At 48.7% G+C, this 20,158-nt stretch overlaps 10 protein-coding genes across 10 annotated transcripts in view; 4 read left to right on the top strand and 6 right to left on the bottom strand.

Annotated features, from left to right (window-relative positions):
- The window catches only part of CNA04660 (tricarboxylic acid cycle-related protein, putative), a 2,404-nt gene extending 1,211 nt beyond the window's left edge, over nucleotides 1-1,193 (bottom strand). The window contains exons 1-2 of the mRNA XM_566847.2: nucleotides 708-1,193; nucleotides 1-646 (exon numbers count right to left, since the gene is read on the bottom strand). The exon at nucleotides 1-646 is cut by the window's left edge and continues 215 nt beyond it. Of these exons, the coding sequence (XP_566847.1) occupies nucleotides 1-646; nucleotides 708-1,003 (942 nt within the window). The 5' untranslated portion in view covers nucleotides 1,004-1,193. The remainder of the gene's footprint in view (nucleotides 647-707) is intronic.
- Nucleotides 1,194-1,454: 261 nt separating this feature from the next.
- On the bottom strand, nucleotides 1,455-3,064 carry CNA04670 (expressed protein). Its single transcript, XM_566849.2, has 6 exons — nucleotides 2,889-3,064; nucleotides 2,755-2,791; nucleotides 2,576-2,703; nucleotides 2,285-2,518; nucleotides 2,023-2,223; nucleotides 1,455-1,975 (listed from the first exon to the last, which is right to left on the bottom strand). Exons 1-6 carry the CDS (start codon nucleotides 2,951-2,953, stop codon nucleotides 1,594-1,596), a joined length of 1,047 nt encoding a protein of 348 aa, XP_566849.1. The 5' UTR covers nucleotides 2,954-3,064; the 3' UTR covers nucleotides 1,455-1,593.
- A 228-nt stretch (nucleotides 3,065-3,292) lies between these two features.
- Nucleotides 3,293-4,133, top strand: CNA04680 (mitochondrion protein, putative). The gene is made up of 3 exons (XM_566854.2): nucleotides 3,293-3,752; nucleotides 3,816-3,907; nucleotides 3,962-4,133. Exons 1-3 carry the CDS (start codon nucleotides 3,396-3,398, stop codon nucleotides 4,038-4,040), a joined length of 528 nt encoding a protein of 175 aa, XP_566854.1. The 5' UTR covers nucleotides 3,293-3,395; the 3' UTR covers nucleotides 4,041-4,133.
- Nucleotides 4,134-4,179: 46 nt separating this feature from the next.
- CNA04685 (hypothetical protein) lies at nucleotides 4,180-7,440 on the top strand. The gene is made up of 5 exons (XM_024656088.1): nucleotides 4,180-4,519; nucleotides 4,568-4,672; nucleotides 4,732-4,836; nucleotides 4,902-6,664; nucleotides 6,714-7,440. Exons 1-4 carry the CDS (start codon nucleotides 4,262-4,264, stop codon nucleotides 6,204-6,206), a joined length of 1,773 nt encoding a protein of 590 aa, XP_024514160.1. The 5' UTR covers nucleotides 4,180-4,261; the 3' UTR covers nucleotides 6,207-6,664; nucleotides 6,714-7,440.
- Nucleotides 6,359-8,299, bottom strand: CNA04690 (expressed protein). The gene is made up of 9 exons (XM_566857.2): nucleotides 8,005-8,299; nucleotides 7,555-7,943; nucleotides 7,417-7,502; nucleotides 7,349-7,367; nucleotides 7,207-7,296; nucleotides 7,133-7,153; nucleotides 6,838-7,081; nucleotides 6,655-6,787; nucleotides 6,359-6,597 (listed from the first exon to the last, which is right to left on the bottom strand). Exons 1-9 carry the CDS (start codon nucleotides 8,190-8,192, stop codon nucleotides 6,484-6,486), a joined length of 1,284 nt encoding a protein of 427 aa, XP_566857.1. The 5' UTR covers nucleotides 8,193-8,299; the 3' UTR covers nucleotides 6,359-6,483.
- A 147-nt stretch (nucleotides 8,300-8,446) lies between these two features.
- Nucleotides 8,447-9,599, top strand: CNA04695 (hypothetical protein). Its single transcript, XM_024656089.1, has 3 exons — nucleotides 8,447-8,589; nucleotides 8,660-8,805; nucleotides 8,867-9,599. Exons 1-3 carry the CDS (start codon nucleotides 8,531-8,533, stop codon nucleotides 8,902-8,904), a joined length of 243 nt encoding a protein of 80 aa, XP_024514161.1. The 5' UTR covers nucleotides 8,447-8,530; the 3' UTR covers nucleotides 8,905-9,599.
- On the bottom strand, nucleotides 9,083-11,010 carry CNA04700 (acetyl-CoA C-acyltransferase, putative). The gene is made up of 10 exons (XM_566859.2): nucleotides 10,798-11,010; nucleotides 10,643-10,743; nucleotides 10,480-10,566; nucleotides 10,376-10,433; nucleotides 10,275-10,317; nucleotides 9,975-10,222; nucleotides 9,637-9,911; nucleotides 9,502-9,586; nucleotides 9,248-9,445; nucleotides 9,083-9,194 (listed from the first exon to the last, which is right to left on the bottom strand). The coding sequence occupies exons 1-10, from the start codon at nucleotides 10,915-10,917 to the stop codon at nucleotides 9,162-9,164; spliced, it is 1,248 nt and encodes a 415-aa protein (XP_566859.1). The 5' UTR covers nucleotides 10,918-11,010; the 3' UTR covers nucleotides 9,083-9,161.
- Nucleotides 11,011-11,156: 146 nt separating this feature from the next.
- Nucleotides 11,157-12,470, top strand: CNA04710 (expressed protein). Its single transcript, XM_024656279.1, has 5 exons — nucleotides 11,157-11,600; nucleotides 11,660-11,802; nucleotides 11,864-11,934; nucleotides 11,986-12,197; nucleotides 12,276-12,470. Exons 1-4 carry the CDS (start codon nucleotides 11,238-11,240, stop codon nucleotides 12,099-12,101), a joined length of 693 nt encoding a protein of 230 aa, XP_024511938.1. The 5' UTR covers nucleotides 11,157-11,237; the 3' UTR covers nucleotides 12,102-12,197; nucleotides 12,276-12,470.
- Nucleotides 12,092-14,992, bottom strand: CNA04715 (hypothetical protein). The gene is made up of 7 exons (XM_024656090.1): nucleotides 14,513-14,992; nucleotides 14,215-14,446; nucleotides 13,347-14,161; nucleotides 12,644-13,279; nucleotides 12,561-12,593; nucleotides 12,433-12,507; nucleotides 12,092-12,371 (listed from the first exon to the last, which is right to left on the bottom strand). The coding sequence occupies exons 3-7, from the start codon at nucleotides 13,954-13,956 to the stop codon at nucleotides 12,169-12,171; spliced, it is 1,557 nt and encodes a 518-aa protein (XP_024514162.1). The 5' UTR covers nucleotides 13,957-14,161; nucleotides 14,215-14,446; nucleotides 14,513-14,992; the 3' UTR covers nucleotides 12,092-12,168.
- An 88-nt stretch (nucleotides 14,993-15,080) lies between these two features.
- Nucleotides 15,081-19,993, bottom strand: CNA04720 (hypothetical protein). Its single transcript, XM_024656280.1, has 9 exons — nucleotides 19,917-19,993; nucleotides 19,688-19,810; nucleotides 19,403-19,522; nucleotides 17,728-19,323; nucleotides 17,046-17,673; nucleotides 16,898-16,992; nucleotides 16,380-16,841; nucleotides 15,917-16,312; nucleotides 15,081-15,861 (listed from the first exon to the last, which is right to left on the bottom strand). The coding sequence occupies exons 3-9, from the start codon at nucleotides 19,427-19,429 to the stop codon at nucleotides 15,796-15,798; spliced, it is 3,270 nt and encodes a 1,089-aa protein (XP_024512060.1). The 5' UTR covers nucleotides 19,430-19,522; nucleotides 19,688-19,810; nucleotides 19,917-19,993; the 3' UTR covers nucleotides 15,081-15,795.
- Between the last annotated feature and the right edge of the window lie 165 nt (nucleotides 19,994-20,158).

A 20,158-nucleotide genomic window follows, 5' to 3' on the forward strand; every position in this document is an offset into this window, starting at 1 on the left:
GCCCGATGGTGTCACTTGGGAAAGGTCTATCCCGAGTCTGAGAGCAAGTGTGCGCACGGCAGGGGCCGCTTTGATAACTGCCCTTTCACGATCTCCCACAGGTTGAGAACGCCGTTCCGGTACAGGGCCTGTATATTGCTCAGGCTCCCGGCGTGAAGCACTTGGTAAAATGGCAGCTTCGCCAGATAATTTAGTTGGGCCCGAAGCGTCCATGGAGGCATCATGTGCTCGGAATAGGGTCTCTGTTTCCGAGAAACGGTCGTCTTCGTCTTTGTCTGCGTCAGCCAGCGGATGCTTTCGTCGGGATGCTGAAGGGGTAGGAGGAGGAGATTCACGCTCAGAGGCTCGTTCAAGCTCCTCGCTCAGATCTTCTGCTTGCGCAACAGTTGCGCTTTCATGCGCTCTGATTTCGTCCTGGCCTGAAAGCTTCTGCGGTTGCACTCCTAGTGTCGGTGATTTGGTATTATCTTCAACACTGTCTTGGGCATTGTCCAATTGAGGCGGGGCTTGTAGATCGTCTTCTGCAGCGTCCTCACTAGGCTCGTCCGTCTCGATCACGCAAAGCACTGTACCAACCTTGACCATATGCCCCGGGTCAGTTTTGATATCCCTGACTATGCCTTTCGCGTGAGAAGTCAGTTCAACCCTTTTTGTTGCAGAATAGATCAGCTCAGCCTTTGAATGGACACGGTACGACCACAACTTACACACTCTTATCGCTTTGGACTTCACAGAGAGCATCAAACTCCTCAACGGCTTGACCATCTGTAACGTGCCATTTGAGAATTTCGACTTCTGTAATACCTTCGCCGATATCGTGCAGCTTGAAAGGGGACAGCTTCAGAGCAGCAGACGATTGATGAAGAGGACGCGAGCATATACGGAACTTGCCGGAGAAATTGAGGTGAGAAGGGGAAGCGAAGGAATATGAAATGGGACTAATGCAGGCGGTAGGTGAACGAGGGCGATGGAGAAGCCCGAAGCGACGGAGGCGAAAGAACATGATGGATTCGGGGCTCGGTCAGGATGGTTGAGGGAGTAGGATTGAAGCAGCGAACATATGGTTTGGGCTACATATACACCAGCGGGTTCATGGTCACCCGGTCAACCCGATTCCGACGATATACACAAGCGCTGTAAATAAGAAACATCATCGTGACACACCAGAACTGGATGATCCGCCCGGCTGATACTTCCCCGGACACTGCCAAACGTCATGTGCTTCACCTCTGTTGACCACGCGTTTCTATTTTGTCATGAAAAAACAGGACTATTATCGGTTCGCAAATCCTGCTAATAAATACTACAAGTAGCGCAGCACATCATAGGGCGGGCAAGTTTCCGGAATGGGCAGGTCATCAGAAGAAATCGTGGGCTACCGCCGTCACTTATTAGACTGCTCTCGTGTACCCGTCAACGCTCATCAAAAGAAGATTAGATTAAGAATATTTCATATAAAACATTTGTTTATCAGTCATCACTTGTATCATACATGGTGTTGTTCAGACTTTCCTAAAACTACATCTACTTGTCATGGTAGCGTAATAGTCTACTCATGGGGCTTCATAATGTCGAATTGCTTTGATCATCAATCTACTCCTTCACAGCTTCGGCATAAGAAGGAGCCCCAGGAGCCTGGGGGTTACGGCGGGTCCCTGATGCCTCATTCCGAGAGCTTTGTGCTTCGGTGGCTCTCCCAAGCCATTTCACAGCCTCTCCTACTTTCCTCTCAGCAAGTTCATGATACTCCTCCGCTGGTACGCCATATGCTTTAGCAGTGTTTTCCGCGACATTGACAGAAGAGAGTACAATGTGCCGAACATTGGGGTAGATGATGTTAAATAAGCGGAGAGCGTAATCTTCGAAAACAGACACAAGCTGAGCAATAGGGTTGCTGTCGAGATGCAGAGTGTCGTGGACGAAGTGTATGCTGGACTGGACGGAACTGATTAAGAGGCCGAACAAACCGAATAGGCTATCAATGACGTTAAAAGTGCACATTTTTATAGAGGCATTGCTCACAAATAGACTGGCCAAGTAATTATCCTCTTGGCGGCAATGCCTTTGTCTACAGAGGTATCACAACCGAATAACTCTGAGACGATTGACAGGGAAGCTTCTAGCTGGCCTTCTTCGGCGACAGGATGTCTGGAGATGATGCTATAGACATCGGACGCAAGGATGAAGAAGAAGCTTATAATTGGGCGGATAAGAAAGAATGGGCTATAGTATTGTCAATTAGGCAAATCATTAAAGGATAATAGATAATACAAAAAGCACCCACAGAATGTCCTCAAACCAAGTCGTATCCCTTCTCTTTGTAGGCCCTACTTTTGTCACGTACAGCTTCGTCTCGCCCTCCTCATCACGTGCAGCGTTCATGTGCAACTGTGAATCCCATGTGGACTTGAGTGCAACCTTTTCGAGATGATGATTGGCCCAGTGAGAAAGAGGAATGACCGAAGGAATAGCCGGAGGTCTGAATGTGCGTTCCCAAGAAAACCTGATGGTTTCGTCTCTGCATTGCCTGTAAGCAATGCACAATGTGTAGACAGCCAGGAAAAGAGATACTAACTTGGGATCATAATTGACATTCCCTGCCAAGTGAGAGTCGGAAGCAACTGCGGCTTCCAAAGCGGCCAGCTTTTTTATCCTGGAGACTCCTTGGACTTCTGCGAGGCGTGAGGTTTGCTTGCAATTGGCCTATTATAATAGTAAGTTTCGCTCCCTTGAGGTAAAACAATCATGTCTTACATCGAAGTATTGGTTGATAGCGGAGTCAAATTCGACCCTTCATGGTAATCCGTCAGCACAGCGCTTTTACTTTAGGTCAAGTCGCCATTCGACGGGTAGTAATAGTGGAGCGACAAAGAAGAATCTGTACTCACTTGTCGAGAGAGACAAACTTAGTCGCCAAGTCTTGGGCTACGTCTTTTACTGATTTCTGGTCCATGGTGGTCTAGTAATGCTTGCTGTATTTGAGTGATGGTGGTGAACGACATGAAGAAATGGATAATCCGCCTTTATATGTGTGAACTATTCTACATGCCCAGCCCTCAAATTCGTGGCTGCACCGCTCACTGACGCCATCCCACAGACCACAGTTCGCAGAAACGGTGACATACTCCACTTTGTTCCTGGGGCCAGAATTTCCCACGGATGCTGTCCCATGAGTGATGACGGACAAAATAAGGCCTCTCTCTCGGACAGATCCGATATCACCCGGCCATGATTTCGTAATCATCAAGTTCCAAGTTCAGTAGTTGTGATTTCTTGCTTGAAGTCGATAAGTCCGAATAATAATTACAGGTCGACTCTTTACTTCCACTATCCATATAGTCTGGATACGTTTAATAACACGTTCAAAGGCCTGTTGCTCCACGCCCATCTCACGAATGTCAGTACTTCGAGCTCTTCCTCGTGTGGCCCGCGTCGTGCGCCCTGCTCCTCCGTCCTTGAGATCCATTTCGACCACAAACACCATCTTCAAATCCCCCACTGCCGATCCCTTTCCTCTCCCTTTTTCAGACCCCGAACTTGCTCATGCAAATAACTCTCTCCCCTCCAACTCAGAAGAATGGCCCCTACCCGAACCTTTGGATCGCACTGGCGAGGACGAGAAGACACTTCGAGCGAGATTGATTTATCAGACTCGTAAGAGGGGTACGCTGGAGACGGATCTTATTCTGTCAACATTTGCCAGAGATGAGCTGCCAAATATGGACTTTGAGGAGATGAAACAATTCGACAAGGTGGGATCATCTCGTGTTTGCAAAGTGATTTTCCCGAACACTGCGGCTGACTTTTTTCTTCAGCTTTTGGATGAGCCTGACTGGGATATCTTCTACTGGTCGGTGAAAAAGCGAGATCCCCCTGCACGATGGAAGGGGACGCCTCTTCTAGAAAAGTGAGCCGCATTATCTTTTACCGTACTTAGGCGGCCGCCTGACAATCGTATTAGGCTTCAAAAACACGCTAAGAATGAGGGCAAAGTAGTTCGAATGATGCCTGAGCTGATGCAGAAGGAGCCTGACCTGTAACGGTGAGAGAGTGCATGTATCACCGTAGCGTGCGTAAGCCCTGGCGTGGTTTTTAGCCTGCAACCCTCCTTTCGGTATCGTCTGGCTTCGCACTGACCACTTCCCCATCGCGGCTTCTTTCCTCACTTCTTCCTTCCTCCACTATTTCTTGCATTGATTTCTGTCTTTTCTTCCTTCTTCTTTCATCCTCATTTCACAGTCCTCTTTATTGTCACTACCAAATGCAGCACCCCAGGGTCAACAGATATCCTGATAACGTCCTCATTCGCCTCCCAGCCTACTATGCCGATTATGGTGGCCCAGGTTGGTACCCAGAACTTCAGTTCCCTCACCAAACACGTCTAGCCGTACGGTACAGTTCTGCGCTCAGAAAAGATGTCTATATCCAACCCAATGCCCTTTATATATCTGGCATCAAGGAAGAGCTGGGCAAGGAAGGGATATGCGAAATATTGTATTCTTTCGGAGTAGAGCGAGGAGTGAGTAGAATCTGCCACCATTCAGGTATGGAAGCTAATATAGTACAGCTGGAGTTTACGATGTACCAACCTCTTAGACACCTCCCGGGTCTTGTAATGACCACTATGCAGTTCCCCTCTCAACGTCAGGCAGAAGACGTGTTGATCATTGTTGTGAGTAACGATAACTTACCATACTCAGTCAAACTCCAAATGGGAGCTGACTAAGTTAGAACAAGAACAGTCATCTTTTTGTTTCTTCTACCAGTGAATTCAAAGCCAGATACTCTGAAATCAATAGTAGGGGCGTTAATGCAGCCTCGACCAGAGACATCCTCGTACGTCCTTGCCTTTGCTCACTCATATTTAGGAACATGAATTTACAGCACTACCCTTGGTGTAGCTCGTCCGTGAAGAACTTTCCCTCGCGCCTGCCTACATTCCCACCGTTGCCTCTTCACACCCAGCCCATCCACTGTCTTTGCAGCCTTCCCGCTGGAACGCCGTCGGCTATGCCCGTGATGCTTTTGTCAACAAACGCAAGCTGACAGAATATGATCACGACCTTCATCCCCTTGTCTACGGCCATCTTCATGATCCATCCGATAAGCGCACTCATCGCGGTCGGGGATATGACAGAATGAACAGGTGCAATCCCCACGATCGGAGAGTGGTGCCTTCTCCACGAAAAAAGAGGCTTTTGGCGCATGATTTTCTGCCCAGTAGCTTGCACAGATATGAGGATATTCCTAAGTTACATCACCACGATTACCAGGTTTCATCTCATTTAATAGAGTCTGTTCCTGAATCTGCACTCCAACACGGTCGGAAGAGCCCGTACACTAGGTTTCAAAATGTCCTTGCTGATTATTCTCAACATAAATCAGCATCAAGATCGACCCTCTGGAATACTACTCAGCGGCCGCCCAAGAAAAAGATAAAGAGGAGAAAAAACTTGTTTAAGGCTAAGTACGCGTACGCTCTTGATATGGGTATTAGATCTCATGTTGGGAATGAGACAGTTCGTACTGGCGCCAATGCGCAAAAGAGAACTTTTTTGTCCAAAAGATTGCCCACTCTCACAGAGACAAGTGAAAACCAAATGGAAGGAGAGAACCAAACCGAGGCCCCATCAATTCCGTCAGCCGATGTTCTTGAGTGGCTGCGCCAGACTGTTTTGGACAATGATGGCAATGCAAAAACTTTAGCGACTGCAGCCGAAACATTGAAAGTCAATGTACCAGTACAAGCTGAGCAAGGACGGAATTTGACTTCCGAAGAGCATCCTGGTTGGAATGGCGAAGCGAATGCTGCCCTGGATAAAGAATCACGACCACAACTTCGCGCCCTCCCCCAGACCTGCGCCATCAATCTGGGTCCGCCCCGACCCTCCTGCAGTACCCCTTCACCGTTCATTTACAGTGACCTTCAACCTTTTGCGACATACTTCTGTCCCTTTATCCGTCAGACAGGGTATTGTGAGCCAAAGTTCATTGCATTATCGAATGATCGCAAGACCTTGTCTCTCATGAGGCGTTACGATCCTCACGAATCGCGGAGCTTCAGCGCGGTGTGCGCCATCGACGCTCTTCCGGAGGACCAGAGAAACCTGTTAGGGCTTGAGAGGAGGTGGACCATGATTGGGCATGCGGAAAAGATGTGGCGCGAAAGTGAAAAAGGTGCCGTTCAATTTCGCGCGCCTGAGTGACGTGTAGAGGTTTTTTAAGCATATATGGTTCGGGTCGTGTGGGATGAAGAGAAGCATTGTTGTGATTGTGTTGGGGTTCTATGTTTAGACTACATAGGCCCTTCTGAATTCAACTTCCGCATTGTAATCATAAAAGCCATCGAATATGTTTAGGAGTCACAAGATTGCATTCACGAAAGATTTAATAGCATTTAGTACAACAAGTACTCGTCGCTCTTTGACAGCGCAAGTATGCAAGAGATGTCAGCTGACATGATACGTCACAACGTTCATTTGTCTAGGAAGCGCCTCGAAATGATTCGGAAACCATTCCTACAGATACTCGGTCATCTTCTTCAAGGCATCGTACCATGATTTCATCATCCCAGCTGATTGGTAAGTACTTTTCTTCCTGCAAGTTAAACGCTATAAGCTCTTTGATCTGCCATAGGCTGAGTAACAAACGCACAAGACTGAGAGTGAGCCTATTCCATATCCCAGCTGCCATCCTCTGATGAGATGCTTCAGACGGATGGAAGCAGTCAATAGGGGAGAGAGCAGTTATGGGATAGTTCGGGAGATCAATGGCTGTCCCAGGTTGCCTAGCATGACGTGATCAATTATTGTACCACAGGCGCAAATAGTAGCGTACCAGATGGCTCCGAAGTGCTCGTCATCTTCTTTCTCCCACTCCCTGACAATTTCCAAGACAGCCTCATCGTAGGCCTCTCCTAATTCATCCATCTTTTGTCTGGTCCAATCCCCAGTGGGTCCTGGTAAGAGTGCACAGGAGCATCCAAGGGGAAAATGAGGAATAGGATATGGGAAGAGAGGCGGCTGACAATAAGGGTCTTTGAGGGTAAGTTTATATATCGCTGACACACGGAAGAGTCCGACTGAGGTATGGTCAGAAGCTCGACTACATAAGATTGGGGTTGAATCCTTACTAATGTTAATTATAATATTGGCTGATGCACCTAATCAGCAACAGATAGACGGCCTAGTTGTGGCAAGCACTTACGGACGTTCTTCCGTAGCGCGTTAACAGCACGTTTGATATCTTTCGCAAACCGTTTCGGGGAACCATTGAAGTCGATGTCGGTCATATTTGCTATATAGAAAGGAATTTAGCTTGAAACTAGATAACAAGATCAATCGTTTACAATATAGACAGAAAGAACACTGTAAACTTCAGCCTCAGGCGACAGAACAACGAGATGCTGCTACATACGATGTCATTCGCCCCTATGCCGAGATTGACAAACTTCCAATCTTCTTTCCTGATTTCCATGTCCTTTAATCTAGGTAGGATGAAATCTTATTGACATGTCAACCACAGCTACCTTTCGAAGGTTGGAAAAATACTCACCTTCTACCTGTCGCAATAAACCGGAACTGACGCTTCCTGAAACAGCGGCATTCAACCCATCTTCTTCCGGTCTCTCCGCACACCCTTTGATACCCCACCCATTTAAACATGTTACTGGAGGATGCTTCCCTTTGGAGCTTCCAGGTATTTCTTTTGCCGATGGCGAGAAGTGCCGAAGGATCTCAGGAATTGTAATGGCCCCAGGATCAGAACCAATTGGATAAGAGAGTCCGCGGTATTCTTGGATATCGAGGAAAGGGAGCAAAGGCCTCTGTGGGTCCACCTGGGAAGGAGCAGAAGATGCACTAGATGATCGAGATCCGCGTGCAAGGAGACCAGCTGTTATGCTGTCTCCCAAAGCCATTACGACTCTGAAATCATCTGGTCGGCTGGTACGCGCATGTAATGGTTAACCAAGTCCACCTTGAACAGCAGAAACAAACAGCTTACACATCCTTGGCAACTGTCGGATAAGCTCTGGAAGGAAGGGAAGGGCATTCATGTAGCCTTGAGAATGGCACAAGCTTGCCAGGTAACTGAGGTTTGGGTAGGTGCGGCGGCAAAGACCAACAGTTTAGTGGGACAAGCGCAAGTACCAGGAGAAACTGAACGATTGGCGAATATCTGTGAATCCACATTTGATAGTGTCGGTGGAATTCTGAAAATCTATTATAAGGACATGCTCAGTATACAATGACCGTGTAAAGGAGAGGGGGCAGAGCCAAACAAAGGGGTGGCTCATTCGTTCAATAACATCATAATAAAGAAATGTTGTCGAGGCACCTGACGGAGAAGAAAAAAGGACGACCCTGTTGCTCGGCATTGTCCGTCGGCCATGATTCATTTGTTTCTTTTTTAATAATTTCTGCCTTTCCTTGCATTGCTCGCTGTCTTTTTCGTTCTTAATAACCCTTCTTGTCTCAAACTTACCATACTGATTATACCCCAAGGCTTTAACACTCACAATTCGCCGTCCATGTCGTCCACAGCATTAGATACCGCAGACAAACGCGCGTTTCCTGGTAAAGACTGCCTGTATGCCTATCTTGCTATCGTTCCTTGCGTGTGTGTGCCCCATTGTATTTAAGCTGATCTTGGGCTTTAGAACATGTCGTCTTACTGGGGCCGCAGCATTCACTGGCATCGGAACGTACGCGCTGGTACAAGCCAATCAACAAGGAGCCTTCAAGCGGATACGGCCGCAAGGTGCACCAGTCGTGGCGGGGAAAATCACAGCGTTGGTTGGAACTGGTGAGTTGAATCGGTTGAAAATGGTGTGTATGGCGATACAAATATGCTGATCAAGGAATAGTCTTCATAGGCTTGGGTATAGGGAGGCTGTTCATATAGGATGTCAAATTGATCATTGAAACGACATTAATGCGACAACGCAGTCAACAACCAAAATCCTCGACCGTCACATGCACCCTCGCACCTATGTGAACGCTAGCGGTTTTTAACCATCGCTACTCAGCTTGGGCCACCCAATCATCGCATGTGCTAGAGATAGGAACCGGGAATGGATAGGAGTATGGATACACATGCATCGGGAAAGAATTGTACAACGACCGCCACAGTTTCAACTCAAAAATAGGTGACGACGTAACTTATTGCTCGTTAACAAAGACAGCAGCCATACCCTTCAACAAATTAGCAATAGATCACCTTCCTTGTGCATCATACCAAAACTTACCATACCGCTTCCGATACACATGCTCGTCACAAAAATCTTCTTCTTTTCACGTTTGGCCTCAGAAAATGCTGTGGCGATCTGTCTGGCGCCCGTGCAGCCCAAGGGGTGACCAATAGCGATGGCGCCACCGACAGGATTGACAATTTCGAAAGGAATATGGAGGTGTTGGATGGACATGACTGCTTGAGATGCGAAGGCCTGATAGAGCAGCGCGTCAGGAAGTTGGCTGGTTACCATCAACAGAGGAAACGCACTTCGTTGATCTCAAAGAAGTCGACATCATCCTTGGATATGCCAGCCTTCTCAAGGACCTTGGGGATAGCAAATGCGGGGCCAATACTGCAAATGATGTTAGCTTGAACAGACATAACATCTCATTTCCAACTCACCCCATGAGTTTAGGAGGTACACCAACGACGGCAGAGATGACAAACTTGCCCAAAATTGGCAATCCCAACTTTTGAGCGACCGAACGCCTGGCAAGGATGACAGCAGCTGCGCCATCGGACACCTGGGACGCATTGCCGGCATGAGTGCTGCCGTCCTTGGCAAATGCTGGTTTGAGCTTGGCAAGAGACTCTGCAGTCACACCTTCTCGGATGCCTTCATCAGAATCTATAATGATTTCTTTTTCGTCGTTAGTCTTAGGATCAGTCCACCGCACCTGGAGAGGAACCGATCAGTGATAATTCTTCGCGACGCTGCGCTATGGTGGAATAACATTCACCTTGACGGGGACAATTTCCTCTTTGAATTTACCAGCCTTCTGAGCAGCAGCAGCCTTGCCAAAACTGTTCGCAGCAAAAGTATCTTGTACGTCTCGTGAAATGTTGTATTGCTTAGCAACGTTTTCAGAGGTGATGCCCATGGGAGTGAGACAGTCTGCTGACTCTGGGTTGGAGAGAATTTCTTCGGACATCTTCTCAGGGAGAACGCCAGCACCGTAATGAGCGGTCATGTGTTCAACACCGGCGCCTGCATGCAGTATCAGCATTCAGAATACGCCAAGATAGGTCAAAGTACTTGCCGATACCAATGTCAATCTCTCCAGCCTTGATTTCGTTGGCGATCTGAAATAATGCCTTCGTCAACATGGGTTATGCAGATATCGACCGCATGGACACCCACCTGAACAACAGCGGTCAAGCCTGACGAACATTGTCTATTAACGGTATTGATGGGAGTGCTGCTATATATCAGCCTGGGTTCAAATCATGTTTGCTAGCACTCACGTGTAAGGGATCCCTGCGTATAGCTGTGCCATTCTAGCCACATTGGCACCTCCACCGGGAGGCAGCACATTTCCCACGGCGACGTCTCTAAAATAAAACCCAATCATTAGTACAAATTAAAGTGGTCCTGGAACGGTGAAGGCTACAGGAGGGGAAGGCTTACTGAATTTGTGATGGATTGACTTTGCCTCGCTTCACCGCTTCGGTAAAGACGGCGGCGAGAAGGTCTTCAGGACAGCAATCTTTGAAACCTCCCTTCTTTGCCTGTGTTTGAACTTGTAAGCTTGAATATAGTATGTGGAGTCTTCAGTGACGAACCTTGGCAATAGGTGTTCTGACAGCGCTGACAATGACAACGTCGTCGGAAGAGTTAATCAAAAGCCTCGCTCTACCGAGAGAGGGGATAGAGTTTGTAATATTCTGAATAGTAGAGGCCATATCTGTGAAGCTATATTCTGAATCGTCTATATCTGTTCTTCAAGTACAAATTGAAGGTAGAAGTCGAGATATAGGAATATGGATAGAAACGAAATGTTTCCCAAACGTGGATGAAGTCACTCTCCGGCACAAGTGATAACCGGATGGCCTTCGGCGATTTGACGGTGTTTCTCACGAGTGGCGGACTTGTTGATTAGTCACATTCTCGCGCGCCTTGCTATTTTTCTCCGCCCGTCTCCGAGCATTTGCCTCGCAAGCCAAGAGTCACTCAGCCCACAACTGCTCTTCAAGAACTCACACAGATACGGACAACCCCCACCATGGCCTCCATCTGCACTGCTTGCTCTCGCCTCCTTCCCCGCCCAGCCATCCCGTCATCTTCTCGTCTTCCAGCCTCTCTTGCACGTCTTCCTCCACCTCGCCATTTCTCTACTCTTCTCACTCCCTATTTTCAACGTAGAGTACCTCGCTCCGACCCGAAACCTTGCCGTTTAGCTACTACATCAGCTTACAATTCTTCTCGTTCTGGTTTACCAGATTTGCCACCTATCCCTTCAAGGCCTAATATCAAAGTCTCTGCGCCGTCATTAGCAGCGATCAAAGAGGAGGGATTTTATGACGACGATGTCAAGCTGTTGCCACCAGAAGAGGCGTTTTTGAACATCACTCCAGAAGCTGTTCAAGTGAGCTCAACGCAAACTTTCTCCATCAAATCCCTTTAGGCTGACGCCTGTACGATTAGCAATTGACCAGGATCACTTCACGTGAACCTTTAGAGGTCCTGAGTCAAGGTAAGCTTGCGTTGAGAGTGGGGGTAGAAAGTGGTGGGTGTCATGGGTATCAATATATTATGGACTTGACAGAAGAGAGAGGTGTCGATGACTAGTGAGTTTGCGAAGCATGGTGGCGACCAATCACAATGTTGGCATTCTAATCAGTATTATAGCGTCTTACAACCAGAGGGTGTGGCATGTATACCAGTTGTCATCGATCTCACATCGTTCGGTCTTCTCAAAGGTTAGTCGCTTCCGAATAGCCCGTAACTTATTCGCTCATGCGAGACGTTAGGTGCTACACTTCACCACGCCACCGAGCTCATTGGATCTTCCTTTAGACTACAAGACAACCCGCAAGCTAAAGAGGGTGGCGCTTGCGGTTGTGGTGTAAGTTGGGAGGCCAAGTAGTCATGCATTCATCGTTTCTGTCTTGATTGCGGTCTGCATTTATCGCCAAGTATATATTTTCACGCCCTCATTCAACCCCGGTTTTTCTCCAACTTGGCAAGTCACGTATTTTCCTCCACCGGTCTGAATTCGATAGAGTGCTACCACTAGACGGGACTGACATTGCTGAAGCAGATTTCTCTCTTGTCCGCGTACCGGACTGGGAGGTTATCGCAGCCGATTCTGGCAATGGAAGATTTGTTTGCACTTCCTCAAACCAATCAAATTGTTCTAGACCTTTGTCAGAATGACGCTTTGAGAGAGGTGGACCTTATTTAGAGAGTAAACTTACCATTAAGTTCTAAGCCGTTAGCTATGAACAGTTTTTCGAGCTCTGTGAGCTGCCGAGGAGCGATTGTATGCGTTTCTGCGTTATTTGTTTAGTCAGCTGATACACGCAAGTCCTCCTTATCAACTTACCAGAGACTGTCGCTGCATCTATCTGTGTTGTCACTTTGGGAAGGCGTAAGTCTTGCATCATCAACCTTAAAGGAGAAACATACCCGCGTCGAGCTGTCGTGATGCTTCACCGTCACTGCCAACGCCAATGCTTTCGTTCGCCATCCTGGAAACATGCCATTCCTCAACATCCCTTTCCCATTTTTTAGCCTCCTCTCTGTCCCTTTGAACGGATGTCGCCCAAGCTTTGTGTTCGTTTTTGGTAGTGGCTGGCGGTTTACTGTGTTCTGTCTGAAGTGCTCTGAGGGTGAAGTAATTGGACGCCGCGCGAGACGTAAGGGCATTGTGTGCCTCCAAGCCTTCTGAAGCAACAGTGGAATCGTTCAGCGGTGTGGCCATCTCTTCCCACTTAGCCTTAGATCGCTCAACAATCTCTTCCATTGCCGATGAAATAGCAGCACTGTACTTAGCTTGTTGAGACGATACCATTTTATTTCGGGGCTGTCCGGAGGGTAATGTGTCCGCATACGAGTTGATGTCTTGCTGTAGCTCCGAAAGACAGTTGAAAGCCACTTGAGGCATAGGCTTGAGTGCGGATAGATCGGGCGTATAATCAACCTTGGAGGGAATATAAGGAATCATACGCTCAAGCAAATAGTCATGAAGACTAGGCTCATCTGCTGTAGCATTTTCTTGAGTGAAAGGAGTACTGCTTGACATTCCGAACCATGAATTGGCCACTTATATTCAGACAAAAAGTCAGTCCACTGATCCGATTGCAAAGATCACTAACGAAGAGATTCTCACCATTCTGTCGAGATACTCTGGGGGTAGTTACTTCATTCCATTTGAAATTCCGGCCGTCTGAACATTCTTCCCAATCTTTGTTGATAGTATTCACCATCTTGGCGACTTCATCACGTTTTGCCTTCGTATAGCTCTCTAATTCCTTCAAGCGGGTTAATGAGAAACGCAGGACTGACGGCCCATAAGTGGGGTCGTCGAGGTCTCCCTTCGTCAATGCATCCATATGACATTTTCTTATCGGCCCTTCCTGCCTTTCTGTTGTCTCAGTGAAAAACCTGTCAGCCTTCTGCTGTATGTCAATGAGTAGCTCGGGGTCAATATCCCAAGCCGAGGACTGCAAGTTGCTGACAGCGAATCGCAATTCGGACAGCGCTTTCGTCCAAGGCCTGCTTCTGTTTTTGTTTTTGCCGGTCAGCGGCTTAGAAGCACCACTGCGCAGGCTGCAAAGATCATCGTATATTTTAGTCGCTATATCGGGTAGCATTTGATTGGTTGTCAAGTGCGATTGGACAGCACTATATGACCGGCGAAGAATGTCGAGTTGTGTGCAAGCGGCATCGTTCCATATCATTTTTTTGTGATTCTTCAACTCTTCCAGATGGGTGCTCATGTCTTGAAGCAACACTTGCAATCTATCCGTACCACTGCCTTCCAGCAGGATCTGGACATGCTCTCTTTCACGACGAAGCAGCGCAGCCTCCTCTTGAAGGACTCTGGAGTACTCTGAAATTCGGGAAGGGTCCCAATTTCGGTAGTCTGTCGTCGTCGACTCTGGTTCTCCTCGCTTATAGCCCAGGGTATGGATAACGGATTCACTGTCCATAAACGTGAGTGTTTTGAGTTTCTCGATGAATGAAGGAATGCTGACCCTGGCTTGCGAAGCGATCGATAGAATTTTTTGAAGATGGTGGTCTCGAAGATAGTACGCTGCACACCGTCCGGGTAGATCACCTAGAATGAACTCGAGTGAGGCGAGTTTCAAAGCCCTCGTTTGGGCCTCTGTTGCAACCGATCGGGTTGAAGGATTCGACATGGTAATGGGATGCTTGTTCGTGATATAAAAGTGTGATTATCATCAGGTGAAGATTGGTCGTCGGAGGCTATTTATATACTAGGGTCAGAGCAGTCTTCGCCATGACAAGCGAACATGGGTTCAATTTGCCTACCGCATAAGTTGGAAGAAAGGATGCGTTTTCATGTGGTGAAACACCAACAAGGAAAGCAGGGGCAGAGAAGTCATTGGTATATGCCTTCTTCTCCGCTACGAGCGAGAAAAAGAGGGAGCCATGGAGAAGAAGGGAGAGAGCTCTGAAGCTCCGAAGAAGAGTTAGTTCTCCATTATTACGTTACGATATCGGTTACATAGATGAACGCTCAACGGTAAGTTTAAATGTAAGGCTTGATGGAGGTTAGGTGAATGGAGCTGAATGGGTCGGAGTGAGAATATTGTAGCATGGTATGTCGGACCTTCATAAACGTCGTCCTCCTTGCATTGTAATAAAAAAGAGAGTGCTGACGACAAAATCTTCTACTTCGCGAGCTGCAAATCTACCTTGGAGTGGTTCGGAGTCCGGATGAGGGACTGCGAAAGGCAGAAAGATGCCGTTGGATGGCTGGTTAGTCAACGAAGATTGCGTGGCTTAAATGGTATTGTCAAGGAAATAAGATTGAAAAACTAAAAAGAATGACTAGGTCGCTGAAAGAAAGCCGCCGCATCATCCAGCAGCGCCCACTACGTACTTGGCCGCGACCACCATTGATCATATGTCAACAATCAATCATATTGGCGAATGGAAATTGAGTCGTTACTTGGCTACTATGCTCAAAGATAGTATGCCATCCATACTCTGCAAAAGTAGCTATTGGACACTTGCTCAAATGCTGATGGTACGCATATGGTTGTCTGCTGTTGTACATCAATATCGCGTTAAACAAAACCCTATGTAACAAAGAAGATGCTATGTACATAGTTACACACGTTACGAAATAATCAAGCGGATGATATGATGATGCAGCAAAGTAAAGCGAAAAGGCGAAAAGGGCAGGTAAAAGATAGCCGAAAAGAAGGTAAAAAAAGGAATGCGACTATATACAAAGAGATCAGAGCCCGAGGTGATATGCTGGGTAATTCGCGAAATACGAGAATAGGGGATCGAGAAAGATGAGCATGGATATTATACATTTTTGTGGTCGAAATGGGTCTGTTATAGTGTGACAACGCGAAACGAATCGAGAGCAACATGTAGTGTTTGAGATAGAGGAAGAATGGGAAATTCGCACAGATAGGGGCGAGGAATGGAGATGTAAGGCGGGCTATTCGGACCAGGAAATTGGGTCGAGGGAAGTTGGAATAAAAGGTGGGAGCCATGTACGGATTTGAAGACATTTCGCCGATGAGTTGAAGCTAGCTTGTGAGATGCTCGACTACCGGCGAGACGACCAGTTTTATCTAGCTAGAGCTATCGATAGCCTGCCAGTCCTCTTGATTCTCTCCTACGCTAGGGAAAGCGAATCCCTAAGGAACAGTGGTTAGCAGTTCCATACATGCTATTTACTGGATTGAGACGCACATCAAAGTTGAAGACCTCGTTATCAAACCCGCCTCCGTCTCCGTCGTTGAAATCGAGCATCTTGAAAAGCTCGTTTGAGTCATCGAACTCGAATGGCGCTTCAAAACTTGTGTTTTGACTTTGAGGTGCTTGCGTTTGCATCTGGGCTGGTACTTGTGCTGGTGGCGGAGGGGGGGCAGGTTGTGATTCAGGGTGAATGTGTTCGATCTCCGTTAAGGGTGCAGGGGTCGGTTGCTCCTGGCTAGGGGTCTGTGCAGGAAGAGGATACACAGTACTCTGCGTCGAACCAGGAGTCTGTGCAACTTGTCCCGACGGGGTTTGTGCCGGTTCCTCCCCTTCCGTCCGTAAAGCATCTCCAGTGGGCTGATTCGCATAGGCATTTTTAGCTGCCTTCGTCTATAATTTGTAAGGTTAGCTATGACAGCCATCGATCGTGATTTTCTCTCCACATGAATTATCTCACCTTTGCCTTGCCCTTGACTGGTTTTTCCGCGGTCGTCGTCGCGGATTTCAACGGACGCTTGCCTGCACTAGGGGTTTTGCGTTTGCTTGTGGCTGAGGCGGCGCCAGATTGAGGTGCATCAAGGTCCGAAGCACCCCCAACTTCGGTATCAATGGTGATTCGAGCTGGCTTCTTTTTACCCTTTGCGCTTGCAGGTGTTGGTGCACGATCGACGGTGTTGCCATTAACGTTGGAGTTCCCATCTACATCATGACCAACGGCCGGTGATTGACCATTACCCATCGGTGAAGTTCCCAACTGGACAGGAGACACGCCTATTGTGAAGTTGGCCGGTGAGTTGGCTACGCTGGTACGCTCCACTTGTTGGCGAGCATAGGCGGCCTGAGTGGCCGCATATACTCTTTGGGCCTCAGCCAGATTATGTTGTCGGGTGGGATCTTGAGATGTTTGGGATGCAGGAGACTTGATAACGACATTAATCATGTTGGAAATGGGATGACTCTTGTCAAAGCACTCACTTGTGAGATTTCGTTCATGTGGCCCTGTTGAGGGGTCATTTGCGCTGAAACACTCCTGGCAAGTTCCACAGCTTGCCGTCTTTGGTCTTCGGGTGCTGGTCACGGGGTGTTCAGTCATCATCCTCTGGACATCAGGTTATCAACTTACTCGGTGCACCGACTTTGGGAAACTTGCCACCCATTTGGCCATCTTCACCTTCTCGCTTCCTCTTCTGCAACGGGGATTCGAATTGCATTCTCTGCTGCTGAGTCTGGTGATGCATACCGGGGGTCTGCGAGGCTATATGACCATTGGATATCGCAAACATTTGACTTTGCTGATGTTGCTGTTGCTGCTGTTGTCGTTGTTGTTGTTGAATTTGATTTTGCTGAGTCATGTATTGTTGTTGCTGTATCAATCTATGCACCTCATCTTGGGTAAGCGTATGCGGCTGGTTATTAATCATAACTATATGTCTTTGTTCCTGGCCTTGTTGTTGTTGCTGCTGTTGATGAGGATGCTGGTTTTGTCCTTGTTGCATTGCCAACTGACGTCTCACAGATTCCTGTTGAGCGGAAATTTGGGCTTGCTGCGCCTGCTTCATTTCCTCAGCCTGCTGTAATCTGAGCTGGGTATCGTCATGTTTGGCTTGAGGCGCTGTGCGCGTAGTCGTGGGAGGAAAGGCAACATTATTAGCGGCGTTTGCAGAGTGGGAAGATATCAAAGAGGTAGGTGGCTGGAAGAGATGGGGTTTCTGAGCCAAAAGCGTTCTAGTATCTTGGTAAAGCATCCACCACTATTCGCGATTATATCAGCACGTATCTTGTGAGAATGATACGGAACGCCGTACCGTGAACAATTCTCCCAAGTCCTTCGTTTCGTCTTTTTCTTCTCCATCTTTATCGACTCCCATTTTTTCGTCATCTGTTTCCCTGCCAAAAATAGAATCGGAACCTTGCGGGTCATCCTTGCCTGTGGCTGACACGGACTGGCCGGCAGGCGTAGAGCTAGTCTTGACGTCCCGAGGTGACTGCATTTTGGGCGATGAGCCGCTTGGAGACCCAGGCTTCCCTTCAATATTTCTCCCCGCACGTTTCATATCTTCTTCAAATGCTTGCACGGCATTGGAGTATCCAGCTCTTTTCAGATATGCCAGAATCTCCTTGTCAAACATTCCTTGTGGATCGTGCGACCGTTCTTCCGCACGTTTCTTCCCCTCCTTCGCTTCCTTCTCCATCTCTGCAAGTCCCAATTTCGCATCGGCAAGCATACTTTCCAGCTTGTCCGTCTTTTGTTTCCATCGTTCAAGACGGTTTTGTGAAGACAGTATCAAAGTCTTTGACCATCGCATAGGCGGCTCAGGTGGTATTTGGGGGGGGATTTGCAGTCCATTTGCTTGAGACTGTCCAACTTGCTGAGGACGATTTTGAGCGATATGGGAATCAGACATGGAAACTGGGATGGTAGAGGCTCTTGGGGGCAATATAGCGGGGGCGTTGCCAGTGACTGATAGTGCTGATGAACTTGCCTGCATATGCGTAGCTTGAGGCTGCGGTGGTTGAGACTGTTGCATCCTCATATGAGGTGGCATAGGCGAAGCACTTCTTGAGATATCATGCATCGGACGTTTCATAGACGGTGGTGGAGGGACTTGTAACAGACTGGGTGTAGGAAGGCTGGCGGGAGGCGGACGAGCAGAAGGGGGCAAGGATGCACGTTGCTGGGCCTGGGCTGCCTGCTGAGCTAGAGCTTGCTGCCGTTGCAGGTGCTGTAGTTGAGCTTGCTGCTGAGGCGTCATCATCTGCTGCTGCTGCTGGACCTGTTGCTGTTGCTGTTGTTGGACCTGCTGCTGCTGCATCTGCTGCAAAAGTTGCTGTTGTTGCAAGTGCTGCTGCTGTTGTTGCTGATACAAGGCCTGCATCTGTTGGCCTTGGCCTACTTGCTGCTGCTGCTGCTGTTGTTGTTGCTGTCGAGGGTCGTTCTGCCATGCCTGATTGATCTGTACCTGCCTATTTTGAGCGTCTAGCCAGACCACCCCCCCTTGAGGTGTCAAGACCTGCCTGATTCCCTGTGCCTGGAGACTCTGCACCATTTGGGGATGCTGCATCATATGCCTAGGCGCCTGTTGTGCGGCAACACCAAGGGACCGTTGAGCTGCTGTCTTCACTTCTCGCCCTTGCTGCGGCTGCTGCTGCTGCTGCTGTTGTTGTTGTTGTTGCTGCTGCTGTTGCTGTTGTTGCTGCTGCTGTTGTTGTTGTTGTTGTTGTTGCTGTTGCTGCTGCTGCTGCAACCTCACTTGCTGCTCCAGGTATGCCCGATTCTCATCCGACATGGTCTGCTGCTCAAATGGAACACGCTGGGCACCGTTAACCACCATCATTTGTTGTTGAAGGGCAGGGTCTATAGGCGGGTTCATCCCTGGATGCTGTATATGAGGCGCGGAGGGCTGGAGCGCAAGGACAATGGAGGGAAAGCACCAGAAGGTGTCAGTACATACGTGCAAATGTCTTTTCCACCGAGCTCACCATGACCATCCTGGGACCCGACTGCATCCTGGGAAAAACGGGCAGTTGCTCACGGGTTAAGAAATGATCGATGGGGACGATTAATGGGATGCGGCGTTATAAACGACGAGCGTCTACAGTCTAAAGGCAGGGTCAGCCTGTATGTCCAGCCGTCGACCAAAAAGGACGGGAAAAGAGGCGGGAAAAAGTAACCAAGCGGGCCACGGTACCGCAGAGCGGCAGCAGGGACAGCTCTGCGCGATTTGTCCCGTTTTTGTGCACCCATAAAGTACGCGATCGACATACCACGTTTTTACGCTCCTTCCCGGCCTGTGCGCTTCCGGTACTGGTGCTGGTGCGTAGCCGGGGCTTGTGTCTGGAAGCGGGGGAGTTTTCAGCGGCGAAAGGTTGGAAGGTGGGGTGGCAAGTCTGGATGTGCCACAGAAAGGTGAGCAGAGATGAAAGGAAGGGATGCGGCCGGAAACGGCATTTGGTGCGTGCGAGACCGCACTAGTGGATGGGGAAAAGGACCTACTGCGAACGCAAAATGGCTGTGGCGGGGGCGTACGGGCGTCGCGGGGGGACGGGCAAGTGGCTGGCGGGGCTGGCCGGGCGGGGGGGGACGGACGAGGCTGGACGCACAAGACATGCACTACATGCACTACGAGCCCATCCACTGCGCTCGCCCGGAAGATGCCCCTCCGTACACGGGTGGCGGCTGTTGTGGCGCTGTATTGACAACCCCATATCCAGTGACGTCGGCACTTTCCACAGGCA

Source organism: Cryptococcus neoformans, chromosome 1 (genome assembly GCF_000091045.1).
Source record: "Cryptococcus neoformans var. neoformans JEC21 chromosome 1, complete sequence".
NCBI classification, from domain to species: Eukaryota; Fungi; Basidiomycota; class Tremellomycetes; order Tremellales; family Cryptococcaceae; genus Cryptococcus; species Cryptococcus deneoformans.